Source organism: Rana temporaria, chromosome 12, assembly GCF_905171775.1.
Source record: "Rana temporaria chromosome 12, aRanTem1.1, whole genome shotgun sequence".
In the NCBI taxonomy this organism is placed as follows: Eukaryota; Metazoa; Chordata; class Amphibia; order Anura; family Ranidae; genus Rana; species Rana temporaria.
In genome coordinates this window covers 5,750,823-5,770,192 of record NC_053500.1, presented here as the reverse complement: position 1 = coordinate 5,770,192, position 19,370 = coordinate 5,750,823, and the positions used below count along the sequence as shown (strand labels likewise).

The following is a 19,370-nucleotide window of genomic DNA, read 5'->3' as shown; positions in this document are numbered from 1 at the left end:
CCGATTCACGAACGTACGCCCGGCCGTCGCAGTACAGATACGCCGTTTACCTTAGGCTTTTTCCCGGCGTTAAAGTTACCCCTGCTCTATGAGGCGTACCAATGTTAGGTATGAACGTCGGAACAGCGTCAAATTTTCCGTCGATTACGTCGTTTGCGTAAGTCGTTCGCGAATAGGGCTGTGCGGCATTTACGTTCACGTCGAAAGCATTGGCTTTTTGCGGGTTAATTTGGAGCATGCGCACTGGGATACTTTCACGGACGGCGCATGCGCCGTTCATAAAAAGCGTCATTTACGTGGGGTCACAGTAGATTAGCATAAAACACGCCCACATGTTCCATATTTGAATTAGGCGGGCTTACGCCGGCCTATTTACGCTACGCAGCCGCAACTTTGCTTTGTGAATACTGCACATGCCTGTCAAAGTTGCGGAGACGTAGCGTAAATAGGATACGTTATGCCCGCCCACAAATACGCGCTCCCTACGTGAATCTGGGCCTATATTTCCCCCCCCCCTCTTTTTTTTTTTTTTTAGAGACCATAAAAAATGTTGGCCTACATAATTCCAGTAAAGGTCACAAAGTAGTTGTCCCTTAAAACACCCCTTTCAACAAGTTTCCTGCCGAAAATGCTTGATGATTATCAGCCTTATAGACATGCGCCCCTATCTGTGCGTTTTTTTATTTCCAGCTATCTACCTCCAAAGGCTGCGTGGCCGGGGATCTGGTGTTCACAGAAGAAGACGGGACAAGGGTGATTTGCAACACTACTTCCTCGGTACGTACAGCACAGATCTGAAATCCTCGGTACATAACCCCATGACTATCTCCCAGCCTTGCTGTACTAGTAAACCCTAAGGCCCCTTTCACACTTGTGCAACTTGTCCTGCGACTTGAGACTGCAAAGTCAAAGGACAAGTTGTACCTCATGATTTCAAATGAGTACCGTTTTTATATCTGTGCGTCTTCAAGTCGCAGCGTCTTCAAAGTAGTCCCTGCACTACTTTTGGTCCGACTTTGATTGCGACTTTAGGTCCACAGACCTCAAGATTACACAAGTGCGGCCAAAATCGCTGTAAAGTTGCTTGACTTTCAGGTTGCACAAGTGTGAAAGGGGCCTAACTGAATAATGTTTAGTTTGCTTAAAGTGGTATTAACCCCCTTCACGCCAACGTAACGCAAATATGCGGCCTCGGCCTGTAAGGGGTTGTCCCGGGGGGGGGGGGGGGGTTGCCTGCAGCTGCAAGCATCACCCTGGTTCCATTCTTTAGAGAAGACTCGCCCGGGTTCTCCCGCCCCACCAGGAGACACAAGCGACTAGCCAGCACCTCCACCGGCTGGCCGGAGACCCGAGCAATGCTGGATTCGGCTTTAATCCGGTCTCGGATCTAAAAACCCAGAAGCGATGTCGTGACATCACTTCCTGTTTACCGGAGCCTTAAAGGTCCCAGATTTTAAAAAAAAGACAGCATTCAAAACAGCCAAACTTGGCATTTGAATGCTTTTGAAGCAGTAGTAAACCCGCTGAACTTTTTTTTTTTTAACCCTGTAAAGCAAAAGGCAAAATGAGCTAGTATGCACTGCACACTAGCTCATTATGAAATACTTACCTTAGAACGAGGCATCAGTAACTTGCCTGGTCCACGCCGAGGGAGATGACATCTTGCCTCGCCATGTCTTCCGTGTATCGCGGCTCCAGCGCTGTTAGTGGCTGTAGCCGCGATGTCGTCACTCGCGTGCTTGCTCGCTGGAGACTTCTTTCCGGCAAGGTGCGGCGTCTGCCGGGCCTTAAGCCGAAAATCCCCTGGGCGCATGCGACGCTACATTCAGCGGCTCATTGCGAGGGGAATATCTCCTAAACCGTAAAGGTTTAGGAGATATTTTTTTTTTACCTACAGGTAAGCCTTATTATAGGTCTTATCATAGGCTTACCTGTAGGGTAAAAGTAAAAAAAAAAAACTATACAACAACTTTAGGTGCAAAGGAGGGATTTGGGGTCTTATAGACCCCAAATCCCTCCATAAAGAGGACCTGTCACCACCTATTACTGTCACAAGGGATGGTTACATTCCTTGTGACAGCAATAAAATTGATGACATGTTTTTTGTTTTTTAAAGGGACAGTGTAAAATAAAAATAAATAAATAAAAGTGCCCCCCCCCCCCCCTTCATGTTCGTGGGCAAAAGCGAATGCATACGTAAGTAAGTAAGTCAAACCACGATGTGAGATATCGCCACAATTGTCAGAGCGAGAGAAATAATTCTAGCCCTAGATCTCCTCCGTAACCCTAAACTGTAGACATTTTTTAAAGCGTCGCCTATGGGGATTTTTAAGTACCGTAGTTTGTCGCCATTCCAGGAGTGCCTGCAATTTTAAACCGTTACATGTTAGGTATCCATTTACTCAGCGTAACGTCATCTTTCATTCAGTGCCTGAGTGCAGTATTTATGAGCGGGGTGTCCTTTTAACCCAGACCATAAAACCAATTTCCTTGTTGTTTTTTTTTTTTAGGGAGTCCTTATTCCATCTAATGTGGACGGAATCCGGGGTATCCTTTAAGTGCTGCGGATAAACCAGGCGTGAAATTAAAACACCCAGAAGGACGAGGAGACTCCAAACCAAACAAAGTTGTGTGGAAAGATACCAGCCACCTCGGCTTTTCACATCGATTTGCAGCTACAAGAAAATGTCAAACCGCTGCATTACGTTTTTTTGGGCATTTTTTTTTTATTTCAACTATAACATTTTTTAACATGTAACGTTCACCTGAAATCAGTTTTTTTTTCTCCTTTGATTTGTTTTGTCACATACAGATTTATTTTAATGCTTTATGCCGCGTACACACGACCATTTTCAATGGTCTAGAAAAAAATGAAGTTTTTTTCAACCTGATTATTGTTAAAGCGGAGTTCCACCTAAAAATGGAACTTCCGCTTAATCCACTCCTTCCCCCCTTACATGCCACATTTGGCATGTCATTTTTTTAGGGGGGGGGGGGTCAGGAGGAGTGGGACTTCCTGTCCCACTTCCTCCTTCCGCCGAGGGGCTGGTAAGGCGAATAGCTTAATCGCCTTATTGCAGCCCCTCCCTGTAGGCGAGTGCCTGTCCAATTGGAAGGCGCCGCGCCACTCGCGCATGCGCAGTGGGTGCCCGGCCGTGAAGCCGAAAGTTGTCACTGCCGGGTGCCCACACTAGGAATGAAGACGCCGGAACCGTGGAGAAGGTAAGTGTCTGTTTATTAAAAGCCAGCAGCTACACTTTTTGTAGCTGCTGACTTTTACACCCCATTCACACCTCCGCGACAAAACGCCCAACGCCGGACGCTCGTGCCGCTGGAGGGGAGAATTCCCATTGCTGTCTATGGAGATGGTTCACATCTCATAGACGCCGTACGCCTGCCGCCTGAAAAAAAGTCCCGGACCCTTTTTTTCAGGCGGCATTGGCGTTCAGCCATACAAAGCAATGGGAAGGATTTGTAAAAAAAAAAAAAAAGTTACACTATTCGCGGCAAAATACGCCGCGTACGCGGCGTTACTTGTCGCGGAGGTGTGAATGCAGCCTTAATAAACGTAAAAAAAGTCTGGAACTCCCCTTTAAGCCGGCCTTGCCTACACACGATCGTGAAAAAAAAAAATGCTCTAGCAAAGCACGGTGACGTACAACACGGTACGACGGCACTATAAAGGGGAAGTTCCATGCGGACGGCGCCACCCTTGGGGCTGCTTCTGCTGATTTTGTGTTCGTAAAAGACGATTCGCGCTTTTCTGTCTGTTACAGCGTGATGAATGTGCTATCTCCATTACGAACTGTAGTTTTACCAGAACGAGCGCTCCCGTCTCATAACTTGCTTCTGAGCATGTTCTAAATTTTTAATGGCCATTTTTTATGTCATGAAAAATGCACTGGAGCCCACACACGATCGTTTTTAATGACATTTTTTACATCCCGAAAAACGTTCGTGTGTACGCGGCACTAGGCTTCGTTTGAATGGGCTGCTGTACCTGTGGGGAACACAGGAAAAAGATCCCTGCACCCTTTTTTAAAGAGGAAGTAAACCTCCCTGTATTGTTTGTAAGCCTATAATAAGACTTACCTATAGGTACTGTAAATATATCCTAAACGTGCGCCTTGCGACCCCTGATGTTTCTTTAGAGCCCTGTGCCATGACCGCGTGGCTCCCATGCGCATGTGCCGAGGTGACGTCACGCAGCTCCGGCCAGTCACACAGCCGGAGTCCGTGGACCCGGGAGGAAGACGGGTGAAGATGGATGAGGCCTCCAGCGGTGACAACAAGGGCTTCGTTTGCAGGTAAGTTTCACATAATGTGCTAGTAAGTGACGCATACTAGCACATTATGCCTTTTCTTTGCAGGTGAGAAGAAAAAAAAATAGCAGTTACTTCCTCTTTAACCACTTGCTTACTGGGCACATAAACCCCCTTCGTGCCCAGGCGAAATTTCAGCTTCCGGCACTGTGTCGCTTTAACTGACAATTGCGCGGTCGTGCGACGTGGCTCCCAAACAAAATTGTTATCCTTTTTTCCCCACAAATAGAGCTTTCTTTTGGTGGTGTTTGATCACCTCTGCGGTTTTTATTTTTTGTGCTATAAACAAAAAAGTGCCACAATTTAAAAAATATATATATATTTTCTACTTGTTTCTATAATAAATATCCCAATTTAAAAAAAAAAAAAAAATAATTTTTCTCAGTTAAGGCCGATACGTATTTTTAGACGTATTTTTGTAAAAAAAAAATCGCAATAAGCGACTGGTTTGCGCAAAAGTTATAGCACCTACAAAATGGGGAACAGAATTATGATTTTTTTTTATTATTTATTTTTTTACTAGTAATGGCGGCGATCTGCGATTTTTTTATTGGGACTGCGATATTGCGGCGGACGTATCGGACACTTTTGACACAAATTTGGGACCATTCACATTTATACAGCGATCAGTGCTATAAAAATGCACTAATTACTATATAAATGTGACTGGCAGGGAAGGGGTTAACACTAGGGGGCGAGGAAGGGGTTAAATGTGTATCCTGGATGTGTTTCTAACTGTGTGGGGGAAGGGGGGTGACTGGGGGAGGTGACCGATGCTGTGTCCCTATGTACAAGGGACACAGATCGGTCTCCTCTCCTCTGACAGCACGTGGAGCTCTGTGTTTACACCTCATCATTACACACAGAGCTCCACGTTCCTGCTGTGTTCCCACCGATCGCGTGTACCCGGCGGACATCGCGGCTGCCAGGCACGTGCATCGGCTCTTCAGCGATGCGCCGGGACAGTGTTTACCCGCTGCGCGCCCCCCAGTGGCGTGCGCGGGTAATGCACTTTAAATGACGTCCAAAGACGTCCACTTGGCACTTGAGAGCCGTGCTGTGGACGTCTTTTGTCTATAGCGCGGGTCTCAAGTGGTTAAAGGATATGTAAAGGTTTGTTTTAATCAAATCACTATTTCCCCCCTACTGTATAACACCTGAAACGCGTTGGCCTCACTGCCCGATATGAAGTAGAGAAAATGTAAATTTTTTAATATGCGTTGTCCAGTTGTTGTACCTCCTTCACCCCGGAGACATGAGAACCCAAGCCCGCTTTGTCCTCATTATTGAAAAAGACGCCACCCTCCAGCGGCTCCTCGATGATGATTTTTGCGGGAAGTGCGGCCCCTGCATCCTCATCACGGTAAGATGTGACTGCGTCGTTTTTTTCCCCTGGACGGAAACCTCGGGACCTGATTTTCGTAAAAAAAACTTCCTGTATGTCTTGTTGCCAGGGTAAAGGAGTTCCGGATCTGAACACCAGGCTCTTCCTCCGCAAGCTGTGGGACACTTTCCGGGTTCCGATTTTCACTCTGGTGGACTGTGACCCGCATGGTACTGTAATCTCTGAGTGGTGGTGGTGAGACGTGTTGTTAAAAACGCTGATTAGACCAAAGCAAACACTATAGGATAAGAAAGAAGCAGAATTAGCAAAGATAGAAGTAGCCATGCACTTTACTATTTCAAAGTCCTCGTTGTAGCTTAACCACTTAACCCCCGGACCATATTGCTGCCCAAAGACCAGAGCACTTTTTGCGATTCGGGACTGCGCCGCTTTAACTGACAATTGCGCGGTCGTGCGACGTGGCTCCCAAACAAAATTGGCGTCCTTTTTTTCCCCACAAATAGAGCTTTCTTTTGGTGGTATTTGATCACCTCTGCGGTTTTTATTTTTTGCGCTATAAACAAAAATAGAGCGACAATTTTGAAAAAAATGAATATTTTTTACTTTTTGCTGTAATAAATATCCCCCAAAAATATATAAAAAAAAAAATTTTTCTTCCTCAGTTTAGGCCGTATTCTTCTACATATTTTTCGTAAAAAAAAATCGCAATAAGCGTTTATTGATTGGTTTGCGCAAAAGTTATAGCGTTTACAAAATAGGGGGTATTTTTATGGCATTTTTATTAATATATTTTTTTTACTAGTAATGGCGGCGATCAGCATATTTTTTTCGGTACTGCGACATTATGGCGGACACTTCGGACACTTTTGACACATTTTTGGGACCATTGGCATTTTTATAGCGATCAGTGCTATAAAAATGCATTGGATTACAATAAAAATGCCACTGGCAGTGAAGGGGTTAACACTAGGGGGCGGGGAAGGGGTTAAGTATGTCCCTGGGTGTGTTCTAACTGTAGGGGGGGTGGCCTCACTAGGGGAAACACTGATCCTCTGTTCATACATTGTATGAACAGAAGATCAGCATTTCCCCCGCTGACAGGACCGGGAGCTGTTTACACACACAGCTCCCGGTCCCCGCTCTGTAACGAGCAATCGCGGGTGCCCGGCGGCGATCGAGCCCGCCGGGCACACGCACGGGAGTCGGGGGCGAGCGGGCGGCGCGCACACGCGCCCCTAGTGGCTGCTCGAAGAGCGGACGTATAGCTACGGGCTCTCGCCCAGGAGAGCCGACCTGCCGCCGTATAATGACGGTGGCTGGTCGGCTAGTAGTTAAGGACCCCTTCACGCCGATATACGTCGGTAGAATGGCACGGCTGGGCACAATCACGTACCTGTACGTGTCTCTTTAAGCCCAGCCGTGGGGTCACGATCGCCCCCCCCCCCCCCCCCCGGAGCTGAAGAACGGGGAGAGGTGAGTGTAACACACCTTCCCCCGTCCTTCATTGTGGCAGTGTCAAGTGATCGTGTGTTCCCTGATATAGGGAAAGACGATCACTGACGTCACACGTCCAGCCACGCCCCCCTACCATTAGAAACACATATGAGGTCACACTTAACCCCTACAGCGCCCCCTAGTGGTTAACTCCTAAACTGCAAATTTTCATTTTCACGGTAATCAGTGCATTTTTATAGCACTTTTTGCTGTGACAATGACAGAGAGCGGGGAGGCTTAAGAGGCGCTATTTTTAGCGCTAAAACGCCTGAAAAGCGCCTTCAGTGTGAAAGGGGTCTAACTGTGACTTTTTTGGGGCAGAACAGTTCATTTTTATTTTTTTTACTAGTAATGGCAGCAGTGATATACAGTATAGCAGGACTGCGATATTGAGACGGACAATATGACACTAACTGACACTTTGTGGGAACCAGTGACATTAATACAGTGATCAGTGCTAAAAAAAGGGACTGTCACTGTACTAATGACACTGGCTGGGAAGGGGGTTAACATTAGGGGGGGGATCAAAGTGTTAACTGTGTGCCTAAAATGCGCTTACTCACTGTGGGGGGAGGTGCTTGTACTATTGGAAGGCAGAGACGCAGAAATACAGAGGGCTAGATTCATAAAGAATTTACGCCGGCGTATTTATTGATACGCCGGCGTAAATTCAAATCTTCTTTCTGTATTCAGAAAGCAAGATACACCGAAATTTGCCTAAGATCCGACTGGCGTAAGTCTCTTACGCCGTCGTATCTTAGTTGCATATTTACGCTGGCCGCTAGGTGGCGCTTCCGTCGATTTCAGCGTAGAATATGCAAATGAGCTGGATACGCCGATTCAGAAACGTACGTGCGCCCGGCGGTATTTTTTACGTTGTTTGCGTAAGGTTTTTTTTGGCGTAAAGTTGCTCCTGCTATATGAGGAGCAACCAATGTTAAGTATGGACGTCGGGCCAGCGTCTAATTTTGCGTTGTTTGCGAAAATCGTTCGCGAATAGGGCCGTGCGTAAATTACGTTCACGTCTAAAGCATTGACGATTTGCGGCGGAATTTCGAGCATGCGCACTGGGATTCTTTCACGAACGGCGCATGCGCCGTTCGTGAGAGACGTCATTTACGTAGGGGCATGTTTTATTTACCTAAAACACGCCCACCTTTTCAGAATTTGAATTTGGCGCGCTTACGCAGGCAGATGTACGCTACGCCGCCGTAACTTAGGGCGCAGATTCTTTGTGAATCCAGCCCCAGCCTCACTAATTTACGGCGGCGTAGCGTATTTCAGATACGCTACGCCCGCACAAACTTACGGCGGGCTTTATGAATCTAGCTCAGAATCGCTACCTTCCATACTGACGAGCGTGGCAATCCACCTTGATCGCCGCTCTGCTTCTGTCCCAGGATCGACTGATTGGCTCCCGCTGTGTCCAATCGCAGCGAGAGCGGGGTCTGCGTGGCTCACCCGTTCAGTGGCCCTGGTCTCCTTCCTACCCTTTGTTCCACTACTGCAACCTCCGTCAGTCTCTTTGGGATTTGACTCTTTGTGGGAGTGTCTGACCTAGACGTAGCCCGCCGTAGACTTGACTGCTGAGTCCCGTAGTGACCGGGGGGGGGGGGGGTCATGCTTAATTATGTATGTGAATGAAATTATTTAATGAAGAGTTAAAGCAGGAAAAAATTAATAAAAACAATCTCTAAGCTGCTTAGTGAATTGACCCCCATTGGGGTAGATTCAGGTAGGGGCGCGCACTGATACGGCGGCGCAGCGTATCGTCTTTACGCTACGCCGCCGTAAATTACAGGAGCAAGCGCTGTATTCACGAAGCACTTGCTCCGTAAGTTGCGGCGTCGTAGCGTAAAAGGGGCCGGCGTAAGCGCGCGTAATTCAAATGATCCGGTAGCGGGCGTGGATCATTTAAATTAGGCGCGTTTCCGTGCCGAACGTACTGCGAATGCGCCGTCCCTAAAATTTCCCGACGTGCATTGCGGTAAATGACTTCGCAAGGACGTCATTGGTTTCGACGTGAACGTAAATGGCGTCCAGCAAACGACGTAAAATTTTCAAAATTAGACGCGGGAACGACGTCCATACTTAACATGGGCTGCGCCTCCTAATAGCAGGAGCAGCCTTACGCCGAAAAAGCCTTAACGCAAACAACGTAAAAAAACGAACGCCGGGCGCACGTACGTTTGTGAATCGGCGTATCTAATAAATTAGCATATTCTACGCCGACAACAACGGAAGCGCCCCTAGCGGGCAAAGTTATATTGCACACAATTCTACGCCCCGCCGCAATCAAGTTACGTCGGTGGACGAAGCCTATTTTTTCAGCGTAACTGCCTTTGTGAATCGGCGTAACGCTACGCGGGCGCGGAATTCAAATTACGGCGGCGTATCTGGAGATACGCCGCCGCAAAAGGTACCTGAATCTACCCCCTTGTGTTTTAGCAACAGGAGAAAAATGTTTTATAGTCACATTATACCTTACTGTGTCCTTCTTACCAATATGTTCCCTGTAATGTGTTTTCTGTTTGTACCAGGGATAGAGATCATGTGTATCTACAAGTATGGATCTGTGGTGAGTACTTTTAACCATTTGACCTCCGAAAAGGTTCCCCCCCCCCCCCTTCCCTTTCATAACCAGTGCATTTTTTTTTTTTTTGTTATTCAGCACTGCGCTACTTTAACCACTTAAGGACCGGAAAGGTTTTACCCCCCTCATGATCAGGCCATTTTTTTGCGATATGGCACTGCGTTATTTTGACCACTTCACCCCCGAAAGATTTTACCCCCTTAACGGCCAGAGCATTTTTTTTTGTGTTATTTTAACTGACAATTGCGCGGTCGTGCAACGCTGCACCCAAATAAAATTGATGTCCGTTCCTTCCCCCACAAATAGAGCTTTCTTTTGGTGGTATTTGATCACCTCTGCGGTGTTTATTTTTTCTTTTGCGCTACCAACAAAAATGATCGTCAATTAAAAAAAAAATATATATATATATATATATATATATTTTTTACTTTCTGCTATAAAACATATCCGATTAAAAAAAATGTAAAAAACATAAGAAAAAAAAACGACAATTTTAAAAAAAATATATATTTTGGCCCAGATTCACAAAGCACTTACGCCGACGTATAACAAGATACGCCGACGTAAGTGCAAATGTATAAACATTTTGGGCCAGATTCACGTAGCTCAGCGGATCTATAGATCCGCTCGTTCTACGTGAATTAAGATCCGCTCCCGCAAGTTTGAGAGGCAAGTGGCTAATTCACAAACAACTTACCTCCAAACTTGCGACGGCGGATCCTAAATCCCCCGGCGGAATTCAAATTCCGCGGCTAGGGGAGTGTACTATTTAAATCAGGCGCGTTCCCGCGCCGATTTAAATGCGCATGCGCCGTCCGGGGAATTTCCCGGCGTGCATTGCTCCCACTGACGTCACTAGGACGTCAGTGGTTTCGACGTGAGCGTGACTTGCGACGCGCGTGTTTGTGAATCGGCGTACGCAAACGACGTTAGAAAATTCAAATTCGACGTGGGAACGCCGGCTATACTTAACATTGGCTGCGCCTGCTAAAAACAGGGGTAAGTATACGACGGGTATGCCGCTACGGAAACGTCGTAAGAAGACTGCGTCGGGTCCGCGTACGTTCGTGAATTTGCGTATCTCGCTGATTTACATATTATTTATCGGAAATCAGCGGGAACGCCCCCGGCGCCATTTTTAAATGGAAAAAAAGATCCGACAGTGTAACACTGTCAGATCTTCGCCCTATCTATGCGTAATTCTATGAATCAGGCGCATAGATAGGACCAGTGTAAGTCAGAGATACGATGGTGTATCTGTAGATAATACACCGGCGTATCTCTTTGTGAATCTGGCCCGTTCTCTTTAGACTTGAGTTGAGAGAACAGGTGTTGTTGCCGCCGCCACCACTAACGCTCAATGCTCATTACCTTACAGTCCATGTCCTTCGAGGCTCGTAATTTAACCGTCCCATCTGTAGCTTGGCTCGGCTTGCTGCCTTCCGACATTGAGAGGTGAGGGAAACCCAGAAACTATTGTGCAAAAGAGATTGTCAGTCACTTATAACCACTTTTCATCCGCTAGGAGTTTGATCGACTCTCCGGAATCCGTCGATTGTGAAGTTGGAACTGGACAATAAAGTGACAACTCAGACACTTAAAAAAAAAAAAAAGAAGGGAAATTAGAAAAATTAGATACTGATCAGATTTATCCGCAGTGCTTGGCCATGGAACTTTCCATCCCGTCTATTTATAGTCAATCAAAACCACAATTTTATGTCTTTGGTTTTCTTTTGATATAAAAAAATAATAAAATGGAATTGAAAATTGCCACGTCAAGCCAGCCTAGGCTTCCTGGGCCAGATTCACAGTTGTAAAACGCCGGCGTATCTACTGATACTCCGGCGTATTTTCAAATTTTCCCGCGTCGTAGCGTTGTTTTGAATCCTCAAAACAAGTTACGACGGCTTTAGGCTTCGATCCGACAGGGCGTACGGCTTCGTACGCCTTCGGATCGTAGGTGTAATACTCCGGCGCCCGCTGGGTGGAGTTTGCGTCGTTTTCCACGTCGGGTATGCAAATGAGCTGTTTACTAGCGATTCACGAAGGTACGCGCGTTCGTCGCATTCTCTTACGTCGACGCTAGTCGGCTTTTCCCGTCGCAAACTTACGGCTGCTATGTCATGGCTTAGATTTAGACCAGCCATGTTAAAGTATGGCCGTCGTCCCCGCGTCGAATTTCAATTTTTTTTTTTTTTTGCGTAAGACGTCTGGGAATATGAAAGGACGTAACGCACGTCGCCGTACAAAAAACACGTCGGGGCGCCGTAATTTCGTGCAAAGCACGGCGGGAAATTTCCTAGCGGAGTATGCGCAGAACGTTCGGCGCGGGAACGCGCCTAATTTAAATGGTACACGCCCCATTTGAATTAGGCGGGCTTGCGCCGAACGCATTTACGTTACACCGCCGCAAGTTTACAGGCAAGTGCTTTGTGAATCAAGCACTTGCGCTGAAAACTTGCGGCGGTGTAACGTAAACGAGATACGTTACGCCGCAGTGCAGGTACCTGAATCTGGCCCCCTGTATATACAGATTATTTTAGTAGTAATTTGAGCAAAAGGGATTATGGTTCCTAATAATTGGTCAGCTTGGAGTCATCAAATAGTACAGTGGAACCTCAGATTACGGGTATACTTTGTTCCAGAAACATGCTTGTAATCCAAAGCACTTGTAAATCAAAGCAATTTACCCCATAAGAAATAATGGAAACTCAGAGGATTCGTTCCACAACCATTTATTCATAAGTCCTTCAGTTTATAGTCCATATAAAAAGATTATAGCGATGTGATCGGTTGTGTAACTATAAAACGTCCATCCACAGATGGAAGCCTCCACAAGGGGATTAGAAGCAAAATCCATCAGAAGCTAAAGAGTATAAAAGAGAAGAGAGGCGCCGCTAAGTGTAGCAATAAGTTGCTAAATGTTGTACCTTCATTAAATGTAACCATATTGCTACACTTAGAGGCGCCTCTCTCTTCTCTTTTATACTCAGTTGGGACGTGATGTTACTTGTATATCAAGACATCGCTTGTATATCAAGTCAAAAGTTATTACAATTTTTGTTTAACTTGCAAAACGCTCTCAAAACAAGTTACTCTCAAACCAAGGTTTTACTGTATTATGATATCGTATAAGGCTTATTGAGGGTGTTATTCTAAAGCGTTGTTAGATCTTCTGCATTGGTTGATGATATGTTCTCTACATCCCATAAAAAAAGGGAAAGTCCTTTTTTTCGATGCACACGTTTTCATTTTCACATTGCCCAAGACAGCAGCTGGTATGGTAGATGGGCAGAGTCAGGTTGGACAGTGGGCAGAGGATCAGCTAAAGACTAGCTGGGCAGCAGGCACATGATCAACAAGGACAGGCTGGACAGCAAGCAGATGATCAGCAGGGACTGCCTGGGCAGTGGGCAGAGGATCAGCAAAGATGGCTGGGCAACAAGCAGATGATCAGAAAGGCCTGGCTGGGCAGCAGGCAGATGATCAACAAGGGTGGGCTGGGAAGCAGGCAGATGATCAGCAGGTATGGGCTGGGCAGCAGGCAGATGATCAGCAGGTATGGGCTGGGCAGCAGGCAGATGATCAGCAGGTATGGGCTGGGCAGCAGGCAGATGATCAGCAGGTATGGGCTGGGCAGCAGGCAGATGATCATTAGTAACTGGTTGGGCAGCAGGCAGATGATCAGCAAAGACTGGCTGGGCAGCAGGAAGAGGATCAGCAAGGACTGGCTGGGCAGCAGGAAGAGGATCAGCAAGGACTTGCTGGGCAGCAGGAAGAGGATCAGCAAGGACTGGCTGGGCGGCAAGCAGATGATGAGCAAGGACTGGCTGGGCAGCAGGAAAATGATCAGCAAGCACTGGCTGGGCAGCAAGCAGACGATCAGCAGGCACTGGCTGGGCAGTGGGCAAAGAATCAGCTTAGACTGGCTGTGCAGCAGGCAGATGATCAGCAGGGACGGGCTGGGCAGTGCTGTGGACTGGCTGCGCAGTGGGCAGATGATCAGCAGGGATGGGCTGGGCAGCAATCAGATGATCAGCAGGGACGGGCTGGGCAGCAATCAGATGATCAGCAGGGACGGGCTGGGCAGCAGGCGCATGATCAGCAGTGACTGGCTGGGCACCAGGAAGATGACTAGCAAAGACAGGTTGGGCAGTGGGCAGATGATCAGCAGGGATGGGCTGGGCAGCAATCAGATGATCAGCAAGGACGGGCTGGGCAGCAGGAAGATGATCAGCAAAGACAGGTTGGGCAGCAGGCAGATGATCGGCAGGGACTGGCTAATGGATGAGCAGGCAAAAAACAGAAAGAAGCATAGTCCAGTGTCAAGCCGGGGTCAGTACAGGCAGATATCAGTAGTAGACAAGGCACTCCTGGTCGATAACAGAAAGCCAGATACAGTTTTTGCAGACAGCACTGGTGCAGCATGTCAGTGTAAATGGCCTCCTTGGCATGTACTCACACACCTCCTCGACTCTGTGATCGCGAATGATGTGCACTGCTGGCCCGCGCCTGTGCACAGATATTTGTCCTGATGCACCATTCTGTATACTGGCAATGCCCTTCCTGACCTGTTATCCGCTATCTACCTGTTCCTGAGACCCGGCTTGCCCCTGGCTACCCTTGATCTCCACCTGCCCTGACTTCGGGTTCCTGCATCCGGCCCCAGCCACCTGGCGTCCAGCCTTCCTCAGCACCGCTGACACCGCTCCGGAGTGAACAGGATTCTAGGTCAGCCCAGCACCAGCGTTCCCGCCAGGCGCTTGTGCGACTCAGCACTCTCGGGTTCCCTGTTTTCCCTATCAGGGCCTCCGGAGTGAGAGGAACAAGAGTAGCTGTTCCCTGCACATCAGGCTCAACCACCAGGTGGGTGACAGGGGCGACCATCTTGGTAGAGGCGGGGCTTCGCTTCCTCTGGTCAGAACCTCCAGCAAGGAGAGCAGTAGTGACATCACCAAATCTCCTGAGAGGAGGTAGCGATGCCTTAGATCTCACACTAGCATGTCTGCCCATCTACCTTTTGACACGTCCCCTTGAAATACAGTTGAACCTCGAATTACGAGCATAATCCGTTCCAGGAGAACGCTCGTAATCCAAAGCACTCACATATCAAAGCGAGTTTTCCCATTGAAGTCAATGGAAACGAAAATAATTTGTTCCGCATTGACTTCTGTTTCAGGTTATACATCCCCGAACAAGCCTTGATCCCATTATCGGAGGAGGACCAGAAAAAACTGCGCAGTTTGGAAAAGAGGCCGTATGTTTCCAGCCAGCCGCTGTGGAAGAGAGAGGTCTGTCAACACAGGCAGGATGATGGGAGCAAAATGTGTGATTTCCCCTCCCCCCCCCCCCCCCTGTATCCAACACGATTTATCATTGTTAGTCTGGAGCTCTGTACTGTAGGGTGTACTGTGGATACATTACAGTGGCGGCTGGTGCTCAAAACTTTTGGGGGGGGGGGGCGCAAATAAACTAAAAAAAAAAAAAACATCAAGCGCAGCCACTGTGCCCATCAAACGCAGTTACTGTACCCATCAATTGCCGCCAGTGTGCCCCATCAATTGCCGCCACTCTGCCCATCAATTGCCGCCACTGTGCCCATCAATTACTGCCATTGTGCCCATCAATTGCCGCCACTGTGCCCATCAATTACTGCCATTGTGCCCATCAATTGCTGCCACTGTGCCCATCAATTGCCGCCAGTGTGCCCATAAATTGCCTCCAGTGTGCCCATCAATTGCTGCCAGTGTGCCCTATCAATTGCCGCCACTGTGCCCATCAATTGCCGCCAGCGTGCCCCATCAATTGCCACCAGCATGCCCATCAATTGCCGCCAGTGTGCCCCATCAATTGCCGCCAGTGTGCCCCATCAATTGCCGCCAGTGTGCCCCATCAATTGCCGCCAGCGTTCCCCATCAATTGCTGCCAGTGTGCCCCATCAATTGCCGCCACTGTGCCCATCAATTACTGCCAGTGTGCCCATCAATTGCTGCCACTGTGCCTATCAATTGCCACCACTGTGCCCCATCAATTTCCGCCAGTGTGCCCATCAATTGCCGCCAATGTGCCCATCAATTGCCACTGGTATGCCCCATCAATTGCCGCCAGTGTGCCCCATCAATTGCTGCCAGTGTAACCCATCAATTGCTTCAATTGCCGCCAGCATGCCCCATCAATTGCCGCCAGCATGCCCCATCAATTGCCGCTACTGTGCCCCATAAAATGTTGCCAGTGTGCCCCCCCCCCCCCCCCCCCGCCACTTACCTATCTCGGGTCACGGCGCTGTCCTTCACGCTCTGAGTCCTCATGTCTTCTCCTGTCCTCTTCCCGTTCTCTGCTATGATTGGACGTCCAATCACAGTGCCTGTCGCTTCAGCCAATTAGGTGACAGGGTAACCAAACCCTAATAAGGAACAGGAGGTATGAGGGTCCTGCTCATTACATCTAATAAGGAACAGGAGGTATGAGGGTCCTGATCATTACATATAATAGGGAACAGGAGGTATGAGGGTCCTGATCATTACATCTAATAGGGAACAGGAGGTATGAGGGTCCTGGTCATCACAGCCTGCATCTAATAGGGAACAGGAGGTATGAGGGTCCTGCTCATTACATCTAATAAGGAACAGGAGGTATGAGGGTCCTGATCATTACATCTAATAGGGAACAGGAGGTATGAGGGTCCTGGTCATTACATCTAATAGGGAACAGGAGGTATGAGGGTCCTGGTCATCACAGCCTGCATCTAATAGGGAACAGGAGGTATGAGGGTCCTGGTCAATAGAGCCTTCATCTAATAGGGAACAGGAGGTATGAGGGTCCTGCTCATTACATCTAATAAGGAACAGGAGGTATGAGGGCCCTGATCATTACATCTAATAGGGAACAGGAGGTATGAGGGTCCTGCTCATTACATCTAATAAGGAACAGGAGGTATGAGGGTCCTGATCATTACATCTAATAGGGAACAGGAGGTATGAGGGTCCTGCTCATTACATCTAATAAGGAACAGGAGGTATGAGGGTCCTGATCATTACATCTAATAGGGAACAGGAGGTATGAGGGTCCTGGTCATTACATCTAATAGGGAACAGGAGGTATGAGGGTCCTGGTCATCACAGCCTGCATCTAATAGGGAACAGGAGGTATGAGGGTCCTGCTCATTACATCTAATAAGGAACAGGAGGTATGAGGGTCCTGATCATTACATCTAATAGGGAACAGGAGGTATGAGGGTCCTGGTCATTACATCTAATAGGGAACAGGAGGTATGAGGGTCCTGGTCATCACAGCCTGCATCTAATAGGGAACAGGAGGTATGAGGGTCCTGGTCAATAGAGCCTTCATCTAATAGGGAACAGGAGGTATGAGGGTCCTGCTCATTACATCTAATAAGGAACAGGAGGTATGAGGGCCCTGATCATTACATCTAATAGGGAACAGGAGGTATGAGGGTCCTGCTCATTACATCTAATAAGGAACAGGAGGTATGAGGGTCCTGATCATTACATCTAATAGGGAACAGGAGGTATGAGGGTCCTGCTCATTACATCTAATAAGGAACAGGAGGTATGAGGGTCCTGATCATTACATCTAATAGGGAACAGGAGGTATGAGGGTCCTGGTCATTACATCTAATAGGGAACAGGAGGTATGAGGGTCCCGATCATTACATATAATAGGGAACAGGAGGTATGAGGGTCCTGCTCATCACAGCCTGCATCTAATAGGGAACAGGAGGTATGAGGGTCCTGCTCATTACATCTAATAAGGAACAGGAGGTATGAGGGTCCTGATCATTACATCTAATAGGGAACAGGAGGTATGAGGGTCCTGCTCATTACATCTAATAGGGAACAGGAGGTATGAGGGTCCTGCTCATTACATCTAATAGGGAACAGGAGGTATGAGGGTCCTGCTCATTACATCTAATAGGGAACAGGAGGTATGGGGGTCCCGATCATTACATCTAATAGGGAACAGGAGGTATGAGGGTCCCGATCATTACATCTAATAGGGAACAGGAGGTATGAGGGTCCTGCTCATTACATCTAATAGGGAACAGGAGGTATGAGGGTCCTGCTCATTACATCTAATAGGGAACAGGAGGTATGAGGGTCCTGCTCATTACATCTAATAGGGAACAGGAGGTATGAGGGTCCTGCTCATTACATCTAATAGGGAACAGGAGGTATGAGGGTCCTGCTTATCCCAGTCTCTGATCTGATGGGGAGCCCTAGGAGTGAAATAAGGGAAGTTTTGGGTCATCTTGTATCTGAATGTTTTCTGCTCTTCATGTTCTGTATTTTTTTATTTGTTTTTTTCCCAGTTGGAAATCATGTCTTCCAGGAAAATGAAAGCTGAGATTCAGGCCCTGACCTCTCTGTCACCCACCTACCTCACCCGGATCTACCTACCCAACAAGCTGCAATACGGAGGTTGGATCTAAGGAGAACTCCTGCAGATAATCTGAAACATTTCTGGCCCGTTATGAAATGTCCTTTGTGTTTTGAGTTCTTTAGTCTCTTTAGAGATAAAAACTCACTTACCATGGAGGTGTCCCCCCCCCCCCACGTCCCCCCCTGTCCTGTCCCCCGTGTCCCCACTGTCCTGTCCCCCGTGTCCCCCCCCTGCCCCCCCCCCCCCGTGTCCGTCTCCCCCTGTCCTGTCCCCTGTGTCCCCCCCTTCCTGTGTCCCCCGTGTGAACATCCCTCTGACAACTGCCGTTTTGCAGCAGTAGAAGACGTAGTGATAAGTGGAAGGGACGGGTCTCATAATATGAACATAAAACAGATCCTATGAATGAAATGCTCTTCTTCTAATGTGTTCATTCCGGTTACTTCTTCTTGAAGAATAAAATTAATTAATTCAACAAAATGAATGAAAATAACATTTATTTATATTCTGTGTTTATAGAGACAGTCCGTCCCAAGCTAAGATTTCATTGGTTGCTGGATGAGATCTCTCAGGGACTCTATGGTAAGATCCCTGTGCTGAGTTCCCGGGTCTGTACACCCGCTGTGCCCATTATGAGGGGTTCCCACCATCCCTGTGCTGAGTTCCTAGGTCTGTACCCCTGCTGTGCCCATTATGAGGGGTTCCCACCATCCCTGTGCTGAGTTCCCGGGTCTGTACATCCGCTGTGCCCATTATGAGGGGTTCCCACCATCCCTGTGCTGAGTTCCCGGGTCTGTACACCCGCTGTGCCCATTATGAGGGGTTCCCACCATCCCTGTGCTGAGTTCCCGGGTCTGTACACCCGCTGTGCCCATTATGAGGGTTCCCACCATCCCTGTGCTGAGTTCCCGGGTCTGTACACCCGCTGTGCCCATTATGAGGGGTTCCCACCATCCCTGTGCTGATTTGCGGGGTCTGTGCCCATTATGAGGGGTTCCCACCATCCCTGTGCTGATTTGCGGGGTCTGTGCCCATTATGAGGGGTTCCCACCATCCCTGTGCTGAGTTCCTGAGTCTGTACACCCGCTGTGCCCATTATGAGGGGTTCCCACCATCCCTGTGCTGAGTTCCCGGGTCTGTACACCCGCTGTGCCCATTATGAAGGGTTCCCACCATCCCTGTGCTGAGTTCCCAGGTCTGTACACCCGCTGTGCCCATT

At 48.2% G+C, this 19,370-nt stretch overlaps 1 protein-coding gene across 1 annotated transcript in view; it reads left to right on the top strand.

Moving 5' to 3' along the window:
* SPO11 (SPO11 initiator of meiotic double stranded breaks) overlaps positions 1-18,286 on the top strand; it is a 48,522-nt gene extending 30,236 nt beyond the window's left edge. Inside the window, exons 8-15 of the mRNA XM_040331218.1 lie at positions 691-777; positions 2,511-2,547; positions 5,576-5,685; positions 5,777-5,876; positions 9,702-9,739; positions 11,133-11,209; positions 14,934-15,045; positions 18,084-18,286. Coding sequence (XP_040187152.1) covers positions 691-777; positions 2,511-2,547; positions 5,576-5,685; positions 5,777-5,876; positions 9,702-9,739; positions 11,133-11,209; positions 14,934-15,045; positions 18,084-18,203 — 681 coding nt within the window. The 3' untranslated portion in view covers positions 18,204-18,286. The remainder of the gene's footprint in view (positions 1-690; positions 778-2,510; positions 2,548-5,575; positions 5,686-5,776; positions 5,877-9,701; positions 9,740-11,132; positions 11,210-14,933; positions 15,046-18,083) is intronic.
* The last annotated feature ends 1,084 nt before the right edge of the window (positions 18,287-19,370 follow it).